We start from the raw sequence: 10,000 nt of genomic DNA, 5'->3' as shown, positions 1-10,000 counted from the left end.
CGAAAAAATCCAGGATTCGAACTTTCGTTGCGTTCTATACGTGAAACTTCATTTATTAAAAGAAAATCATGTAGTCTGTGTCGTTTCATGCACTGAAGTGGTTCTGCGTTCTTTTTTTGGTAGAGATGACAAACTACGACATTCCAAAGAGTGCTGCTTCAAGTAATTACGATATACCACGTTCGTCTGCCAGCGAGGGTACATACGATGTTCCGAAATCATACGAAGATCTCACGGAAAACAACGATCAATACGATGACATTCAAGATGTTCCAAGAGATGTTCCAGTGTGATTAACCCTTAGACACCGAAAGTTTGATTTTCTTAATGAATCTTGTCGAAGCCTAAGGCTTTGTTATCGATATGGACAGCGACATTGCGGTAATTTTCGGGCAAAATCCGTATGAACCTGTTCATCATTCAAACTTACGTATTGTCTTTCAGTTTCAATTAACTACCTTTGATCCAGTATTATTCAACAACGCATACAACATTCCTGCTGTACATTATATTCGTGAAAATGTCTTGAATTAACGCCTGTTTTCCAGGTTTAGTTACAGGATTTTAAAAGTTCCAATCTTATTTTCTTCGTATTTTTAATCTTAGCAATGCATGCATAGTTTCGATATTTTCTTTTTGCAGAGATTTTACAATGTGTTTTGCGAATTACAAGTGTTTTAAATCCTCAAGGAAGAAGGTCTCGTGATTGCACACCAAAGGTTGGTTTGTCGGAACTGAACTAGAAAAAAAAACTCGGCTAAAAACAAATGTTTCCCGACTATTTTCACTCGGCAAACCGCCCTTAGGTCTTTAATCCGAACACCAAAACTACTTCTTTTGAAAGCTTTGAAATCGCTTCCTTCCAAATGATTAGCACCTTTTGGATTTGGTTGGCTTATCAAGTATTAGTCGTTATTCTCAAATCACTGTCAGAGAAAAGCGCTATTCCAACGAATTTGTTGCTTTATCAGTTGTTTAAATGATACTTTAGTATTGTTCCCTGTAACTAAAATAATTTTTAATTTAGGAACGTTTGTAAAAAAAAAAAAAAAATAAAAAAAATAAAACTCGATTGCATCTTTTTCACCGCCAAGTGTAATCGGAACAATTAGACTTTTAAGGCCGGTACACACGAGAGAGCTTGCTCCTGAAACACGCTCCCGGGTAAGTACCCCAACCAGTACACACGAAGGACACGACGAGGGAGCTGAATGATGAAACAACCCGATTGGGGCATGGGAACTTTGGAAGTAAGTTCGCAATGAGCTGTGGATGAAAAAAATAAGCCTATTTGATTGGCCAGCTGGAGACACGTCATGTCACGGAAAGCAAATTTCAGTACACACCAAGGAGCTTGCTCCTGAAACAGACTCGTGCAACAAATTTGCCCGTGGAGCTTGCTCCCTCATATCAAACCAGTTAGATATGAGGGAGCAAAACTCGGGAGCAAAAGTTTTGTTGCGCAACATATTTTTTCGCTAGAAATCGTTGGTGCAGACAAGGGAGCTTTGCTCCGGGAGCGTGTTGCAGGAGCGTGCTGCGGGAGCAAGCTCCCTCGTGTGTACCGACCTTTATAATTGACAGTGTAAATGACACGGTAAAATGGAATCAAGTGGTGACGGCAAACCTGATATTGCATTTTAGTGGTCAGGAAAATCACTTTGCACTCTCAAATTTGGAAATAGTGTCACTCGCGTTTTCTTCTTATTTTCCCAATTCACACTAAAACTAAAATTGACGAAAAGTGATTAAAAAAATTCTCTCATGCCTTTCACGTGATGATCGTTTTCAAAAGCGACCGTTTTTACTTATCCACACCAATGCGAGTTTCCGCGCTCTCATGTCATGTTTACCGTGAGGTTCGCTTAACCACACTAGCGTTTTCAAAAAGTGTTTGCAACTAGTACCTACTTTTGAAAACGGTTTCAAAAGGTTTCGTTTTTGTCAGCGCTTCAAACGCATTCCCAAACGGAGACGCAATGGTGTGGATAAGGCCCTCGTAAGGAACTGGATACAAGCATGCGATGCTGTAACAGTGACGCAATCACTACTTACAAGGCTGAGGTATCTTGCGCCTGTTACGTTCTTATCTTTCTCAACGATGGCTGACGTTCAGTTGAAAAAATGAACGTGATTTTTTTCTTCAATTTATTTTTCACTTAAATTTGAAATATTTTAACTAATAAAAATGAAAAGTAAAGAAATACTGATCAATTACTTTTCTCGAACTACAAAGATCGACTTTGCCATTGGAATTCCCACTGGAAGCCCTCTTATTAATGTCGACAGTTGATCGGCGTCAAAAGCGAAATAACGGACATGTTCCCTTTATAGTCAGGGCCCTAGCTTGAAAGCGCCACCATGCAACAACAAAACCAATATTTTACTATATTTGCCATAGATGACGTTTTCTCGATCGTTAGTGGATGTCCCAGTTTTGAAACGGTTTTGCAACATGTCGGATCGAGCGCGCATGCGCTTAACGATACATCTACGACATGACAATGTCAACTATCCCTTCTCGCCACGCTCGCATTTTTCAGCATGTGAAACAAAAAGATTTACGGCCTTAGCCGTTGCGCACTGAACGAGTTATATCTGGGTTTTAACCTGCACAAAGCCTAATGTTACTCGAACATTAAACCAAGGAACGAACTATTTAAATGATCATTTTTAAAATAAATTTGCAAATTTGTTGTAAGCTTAGATATTTACGTCTCATTTCATGAAAAATATCAGTGAATTTAATCTGAATATGAATTTTTTTTTTCACGTGAGTTGCTGATCGTCGGTAGTATTATCGTTTTGTTGATTTTCTGTGTTGCAATTTTGTTCATTGTCTCCTTCTTCGTCGTAATCGACATCATCAGCGTTATCATCACCAATATCATCGTCATCATCATCATCATCATCATCATCATCTTCGTCGTCGTCGTCTTCAACATCTTCATCCTCATCTTCGCTAACTTCTTGGCCGCCATCTTTCGCTAGTTTCTAAATTCACGAGAAAGAAGCACAGCGCAGTTAATTAACGAATACAGGAACCCATGAACGAGCCAACGACTCCCATGTCACAGCATTTTTGCAGACCGATCTACTTTTAGGCTACCTCTTCCTCGAAAAAATAAAGTCAGTTCCGGTTCGATGACGCTATGAAGTCAAGTTAGTTTCTTGCGATTGGTCATAATGCTCCTGCGGGAGTCTGATTCGCAGAAAATTCAATCTAAAAATAAATCGGTCTGCGAAAACGCCGCGACCGGAATATTGGGCTGTTGCTCGCTTCTTGCCACGGGCTCCTGACGAATGAGAGAAATGATCCTCGAACTTATCTGGACAATTTAAGCAATTTGCCTGTTTTAGACATCTGAAAAATTCCAGATGGTTCCGACGGGTTTCGAATCCCTGACCTCTCGCAGGAAGCATGGGTTCGACTCCTGTCGAAGCCACCTGAATTTTTCACGTGTCTAGTCTTGATTTGCATCCACGTGATGAGACGGCCATGTTGGTGTACAAAACAGAAGAACATGGCCCCACAAGTTTTGCATAATAATAGAGTCAAATTTCCAAAAGACATTTTACTGCACTGTTTTGTACAGCAACATGGCTGCCGTGACGTCACATGCAAACCATCAATAGGAGACAATTGCTTCAATTGTCCAGTTAAGAGCGTGGATCACTTCTCTCATTCGTCTATAACCAGCACTTCAAATAGAGTGGTTTTCAATTGAGTGTCGAAAGTAATTAGCGCATTGCTTTGGTTTGGCATTACTTCACTCAGTGATTGGTTCAAAGTTCTCGCGCCATTTTGTCAACCGATCAGAAGGGAAACCAAAACCATTTGTGGCTCGCGCGTGCACATTTTCCCGCTCTTTGTGTCGGCTACGTGTAATTACTTCGAGTTTTCATTGGTTTACTGGATTGCCTCCGTCCTGTTTCATTGGCTAAAGTAATAACTTTGGTTTTGGTCTTGCCACACTCAATTGAAACTCGCTCTCTGATTCTTTTATCATAGTTCATTAAGGAACCAAGTTAAGCCGATGTTGACTGCTACGTAACAAGACGTCTATTCCAAAATAGTGAAATGATACCCCTAATAATGCAAGTCTTTATCACAACAAATTGTATTATGCGATCCAGGCACTCATTTGGTATGTTTTTTGTTCTGATACAACGAGCTTTTGTTTAACTGGTGACAATTACTCAAGATGGCGGCGTAAAAATTGGCGACCCTAGGATTAATTTTTTATGATACAAACGCTTACTCTGTATAAAAGATTATTGCAAACATTATTTCCAGCAGCTTTAGGTTATTTTTTTGTTGGAATGGAGGTTTCCGGCAAACAAAATACCTTATATTTAAGTACTTTGGCATCCTGCTCAGCTAACATAACCAAGAGATCTTCGTGTTCTTTGTCCAATGCTGCTTTTTCTGCTATTTCTTTTCTCAATTCTGCTTCCTTTACAACCAGCTTCTCCTCCAGCAGTCGAATTTTAGCGTGGCTTTCCGTCCGTGATCTTTCCAACTCTGCCTTCACTTCATCTGTGCTGTTAGTCGGTGTGTCCAGTCCCTCGTCCCGCTAACAGGCACAAAAACTTGTGTTTAAATTCTCAAATCTTTGGAGAGGACAAAGCCACAGCCTAACCGCAGACTGTACATAATTCCGACAACTAACCTTAATCTCATCCTATAATGCTACCCTACGTTAGTTGTAACTTGCGAGTCTGGATTTCCCTAGTTTTGTGCAGATTCTAACTACTTTAAGCCTAAAGCTTCAGGTAGCTAGGAACTGCATCCACTAGTTTCCAAAAGAAGAAACACTGCCGTTAATGAAACAATTGACGCAGTTGTAAAAACACTGGGAAAAAACCTAGCCTTGATTGAGGGAGACTTGAATCCACAAAGGTACGACTGCGCGGAACTCTGGTAGTACGCGCTGCACTCGTTGGCAAGCCTGTGTTCAGAAATGCGCGGTGGTGTTAAGCACCACAAAATGTCCCCATGCTCTCATTCTTGTATTGGAATATAAACAAATACGTCACAAAGTGTCCCCTAAGTAAAGATAAACCGTTGCATTTACCCTCACCAAAAATAACGAGAACCTTAACACTTACCTAATTGTTGGAAATTGGTAGCAAATGCTCACCCTGCCAGCTGAGCCTTTCTTAACTCGACGAGAAAGAAAGGACTCTGCAGAAATCGTGCAAAGTCTTTATTGAGTATGCGCAAGGCGTTGTTTCGAGCCCAGGCCAAGTGCTGATCGCACTCCTAGACGCCATACTGCTTTTTGTACTGCAGGCTCGATTTTGACCCTCGTCTTGAAAAAAATATACTACGCGCGCTGCCTAAACCGGCTTAACCGGAGTGACTAGCCCAGAAACTTGGGCTGCGGCGACTTAAATGACTTTTCATGATTTCTGCAGAGCCTCTCTATCTTGCCCGCCCTCTGGTGAGTTTTAAAGAGGCTCTGCTCGCAGGGTGGTAAATGCTTGGACTTTACGGAACACTTCGTGTTCAGTAGATATCAAACTTAGGCGTGCATCTTACTTCTTGCAGTTTTGGACACAAGTGACAAGCCAGACTTTCTCTCAAGCATCTTTACCACTTTCGTCCTTAACTTCGATGATCTATTCGCTTAGAAAGTCGTTTCTTATATACTGTTTCGATACATCACTTTCACATATTCTTCATCACAAGGGCATCTTCTATTTACTTAAAGGGAGAATTTCACGTCTCTGCGCATGGACAAACTGTAACGGCAGCGCACTTAATTCCATTGTTATTGAAATAATCAAAATCAATGATGCCGGAAACGGAAACAATGCTATAGAAGTGGAATTACTCATTGAAATTACTTTTGCAATCATTTCCTTTGTGTTACGAACCAACTGCATGCTGCATAACTCGTGCGTAGAACAAAATGTTTGACCGGTACAATAAATTCGATGGTCAAAACTAAATTTGATATTTTCTGTGTAAACCCGCAGTATCTTCCACCAAATTTGGGCCAAAGTCATTTAGCGTATTTGCTTTAATACCCTCGGTGATTAATGAACATCATCTGGCCCCAGTTGTTCAAAAGGTGGATAACGCTATCAACCGGATAAATCGCTATCCATTAAATAGCGCAATTGGTTTCGCTATGACTTATCCACTGGATAGTGATTTATCCGGTGGATAGCGCTATCCATCGTTAACAACTGGGGCCTGGTTCAGTAAGAAACCGTAAAATCTACAACTGCTAGCGCCAAAGCTTAGACATGCGCAAAACCATGAAACTGTCCCTTTTAAGACAAATAGACACCACTAGCAATGACATCGCTTACCACTGCTTCTATCTCATTCTGGAGCTCGGTGTTCATGGACCGCAAGACTTCCAGTTCACCGTGCAGTGACGTCACAGTTCGCTTTAACTGCTCCAGCTCTTCTAACTGCTGACTGGTGAGGCTCGCTGGCCCTTTTGGGATGTCAGAAGCATCTGAGCTAGCGAGTTCTGCCGCTGCGTGAGCCACAGCTAAGGACGCCTGGCAGACTTCGAGATCTTTTTCCTGAGAAGAGACAAGCGGTAAAACCTTAGTACAAATCATGTAAAATATTTTTGTCATCAGAAATTTGGATACCTTTGGCTTTGGCTTTCGTCACAAACTACTTTGAATTCCCGTTTTCCAATAACTTTTGCAACGTATTGCAGTTTGTCAAGTCAATGGAGAATAAGCGAACGCCTTTCAATTGCTTGGTCATGAAACAATCTAGTATCTTGCTACTTAAGAACACAGAAAATCGAATATTTGACCAAACAAAAAAACTTGATGTTCCACTTTGTTTCAGGAACTCTAAATTCTTTTGTTTTCCATTTTTAAGAAACGAGAGTGGCGAGTTACGTTTTAAGCTTACAAAACAAGAGATTAAAACCGCCGAAGGCACACAATTCTTCCGGACGCAGTGAAGAGGGTACGCCAAGAAGTTATCATGCAAGCCGTACGCTCCGGTATGGGACAAGGGTCTTTCTCGTATTGGAAAGACCATATCTCCCAACCCTTGCCCCTTGCATAAAATAATGCACCCTCTTGGCCTGTTTAACTAGAGGAACCTCTCGTCGCTACGTTTTGGTTTCATGAACTATAAACCAAAGTAACCCTTCCAGCAAAATCACGGTGAATTTCTGCAGTTCCTTTTTCGCCACGAATGGGCCTTATTCGCGCGGCGGCCATATTGGCCATAGACAATAGATTTCGTACCCCAAGCCTCGAGTTGAAATGTTTGGGAACGAGTTTCGGTGCGCAAAAACACAAGTTTTTAATCCCTCGGAACTCAAGATGGCCGACGTGTGATTAATTAAGGCCTATTTGGAAGCTCCACGATTCTCCTGATCTTAAAACCGATGCTATGTGCTGGAACTATACTTGTGATAAATAACATCTACATACAAGGGACGGCTGCAAATAAAATTCCCACTACATTCCCTTACCAGTTTTTGTATCTTGTCATTCTTTAGTGAGACTTCTTCTCGTAGAGAGTCACGGCTCAGCTGTAATTCATTCACTTCATTTCTAAGATTAGACAGCTCCATGTTTTCACCAAAGAACGATTCGGTCACTTCAGTTTGAGGTTTTAAACCTGTAATGATGAAGTCAACACTGCCACTTAAGAGAATCCACCATCTCAAATGGCAGCTGCAATCAACTGATTTCTGAAGCAAAATTAGGGTAGTTTGTTTAAGTTATAGAAGCATTATTTAAACAGAGCCCATCTAGTGTTTTACAAAACCGTGTCCCAAGTAATGTTCATTTTGTCAGTACTAGTATATAAAAAGACACTAACTTCGAAAACAATGTGGAGAAGAAAAGAGCAAAGAAGAAAAGCATTTCTCTACTCGAAACAACTCACTCTTAATACGCTCTGGAGGTACAAGGATTGTGGACAACATGGATCGAAGTTTAACTATGCTGTTAAGTCTTTTGTTTCAGTTTGGGTGGCAAGCCAATCACATTATCTCTTTATTAGGGTTAAAACAACAAGGTTATAAATTAAACACTCAAACAAAAGACACGAAGCATGGACCCAAGGATGTACAAAGAGTTCATCGAGTTAACCACATTGTACTCTACAGCTTAAGTGCCCCAGAAATGTGGGAAGGGAGTTACTTTGTGAGCAAGTTCGTGATCAAGAGAGTTTAAGTGGCGGTAGTTGATTATGCTACCTGAGACTTACTAATGACCAGTTCGAGTACCTGGGTCACACTATATACACAAAAGCAAAATCTGTCATTCTTAAATTAATTAACAGCTAACTAAACAATAGCACGTATACTTTAGTCTCCATTCCTATGTTTGTTCCCTGCTAGCAGAGTTTTCTTTTCTTTTAAGTTCGCTGGACTGACGAGTACGGGAAAAGAGACCACTGCCATGGATTGAAACTCACTGTGTTGAGCATGTGCGGCGGTTACTTAGTGACCGAATCCTCACGTGATGCTTCAGGTTGTGTAGGCTCACTCAACAACAGCGGAATTACTGTAAAGGAATGCGCGAAACACAGCGGGTTCAAGTCACAGTCAGCGAACATATCGTGACGCATGCGGTTTGAAGAGTCCCGTCCAAGGTTGTGTGGACAGCGGTTGGATAACAGCGAGTTTCGTCCCATGGCAGAGGTCTCTTTTCCCGAACAATGCAAAAAAGGGGAGACCTCTGGCTAGCAGGGAACTATGTTTGGTGATTGGCTAAGATCTCGCGCCACATGTAAGCCAATCAGAGGTGATTTCTCCCGCGTGTTTTCCCGAGAATCGCACGCAAATATCCTCCACTCACTTTGAGCAAGTAAGAGCTGCTCCCGAAGTTGTTGAATTTCTTGAGATTGTTGATGAATTTGAACTTGAGCCTGGAAATAGAAAGGAGCGTAAGCGGTTAACAATGAATTAGCATGTGCAGTACACGCTCAAATAAGGAGTGTGCTTTCCAATCTCGACCCCACAGCTCTTCTCTTGACTGAGGGAGAGAAGAGCTCTGGGGAACCCTGAAACAAGGTGTCTTCTCATTGGTTTTCGTGAAGAACAATCAAAAGCATCTCTTATTGGTGCATTCACTTTAACACGAGGAGTGAGCAAGCGCCGTAAGGTTCAAACAGCCAATTTTTGGCTAGAAGAGCCCTACTGCGCATGTTCTCCTACGCAGAGTTTCCCAGAGCCTTGGGTTGATCCGAGGCTGTGGTGACAAGAATGGTGTGCTTTCTTGAAACACGCAAGGAATGACAGCTTCCTTCCTTTTTTCCCTCGCGTGTTTCCCTCCTCCCACGCGCGCTGTCTTTTGACCACGCTTGCGCCTGCTGAGCCGAACAAATCGGATTCGAAGATTAAAGGAAGAAAGTTATGATAAAGAACGCAATCTCATTTAAGCGTCCACGGTGGCCAGTATTAAACAGTGGTCCACTGGTGGCCAGTTTATCTTTAGTGTTAACCTTATCGATAATCTGGACGCTAACATTACATTACATTACATACTTAATTGACCACTCCCCATAGGGGCTTTTCAGGGCCAATGAAACAATCAACGAAACAACAGAACACAACAACAACTGTTAAGAATCCCAACTGGCCGGAGGCAAACCAGTTGGCTATTTACAAGTGCAGCTGGGAAGTTGCACCAGGGACTACCAGGAACAAATTCAGCGAGTGGTCAGAGCAGGTCTTGAACCCGGGATCTCCGGATCTCAAGGCAAGCGCCCTAACCACTGGGCCACACTGCCATCCTGTAGTCTATGATGTCCGGGACTATGAAAATTCTTGCAGATAAAGTCGTTGCATTCCCTGTCATCAGTCGATTTACTGAAATGACCTCGAAGGAGACGTTTGTGGTTATTAAATCTCAGCCTAAATTTAGCGCTGGTTGATCCAACATACTGCAATCCGCAAACCTTACAAGTAATTAAATACACAACATTATAAGAATTACAGTCTAACTGATAATTCATAGCATAGCTTCTCTTGGTTGTATGGCTCGTGAAACTACT

At 41.7% G+C, this 10,000-nt stretch overlaps 2 protein-coding genes across 3 annotated transcripts in view; one reads left to right on the top strand and one right to left on the bottom strand.

Moving 5' to 3' along the window:
- Positions 1 to 1,070, top strand: part of LOC138032886 (muscle, skeletal receptor tyrosine-protein kinase-like) — a 16,103-nt gene extending 15,033 nt beyond the window's left edge. The window contains exon 9 of one of the 2 annotated variants that reach the window (XM_068880593.1): positions 124 to 1,070. In XM_068880593.1, coding sequence (XP_068736694.1) covers positions 124 to 293 — 170 coding nt within the window. In that variant the 3' untranslated portion in view covers positions 294 to 1,070. Of the gene's footprint in view, positions 1 to 120 lie in introns of both variants that reach the window. The other variant, XM_068880592.1, reaches the window with a different exon arrangement.
- LOC138032885 (general vesicular transport factor p115-like) overlaps positions 471 to 10,000 on the bottom strand; it is a 47,678-nt gene continuing 38,148 nt past the window's right edge. Inside the window, exons 28-33 of the mRNA XM_068880591.1 lie at positions 8,803 to 8,872; positions 7,467 to 7,615; positions 6,325 to 6,546; positions 4,350 to 4,577; positions 1,570 to 2,994; positions 471 to 1,113 (exon numbers count right to left, since the gene is read on the bottom strand). Coding sequence (XP_068736692.1) covers positions 2,770 to 2,994; positions 4,350 to 4,577; positions 6,325 to 6,546; positions 7,467 to 7,615; positions 8,803 to 8,872 — 894 coding nt within the window. The 3' untranslated portion in view covers positions 471 to 1,113; positions 1,570 to 2,769. The remainder of the gene's footprint in view (positions 1,114 to 1,569; positions 2,995 to 4,349; positions 4,578 to 6,324; positions 6,547 to 7,466; positions 7,616 to 8,802; positions 8,873 to 10,000) is intronic.

Source organism: Montipora capricornis, chromosome 14 (assembly GCF_036669925.1).
Source record: "Montipora capricornis isolate CH-2021 chromosome 14, ASM3666992v2, whole genome shotgun sequence".
Taxonomy (NCBI): Eukaryota; Metazoa; Cnidaria; class Anthozoa; order Scleractinia; family Acroporidae; genus Montipora; species Montipora capricornis.
Note: the sequence above shows the minus strand (reverse complement) of the source record. Positions and strands in the feature narration are given on the sequence as shown.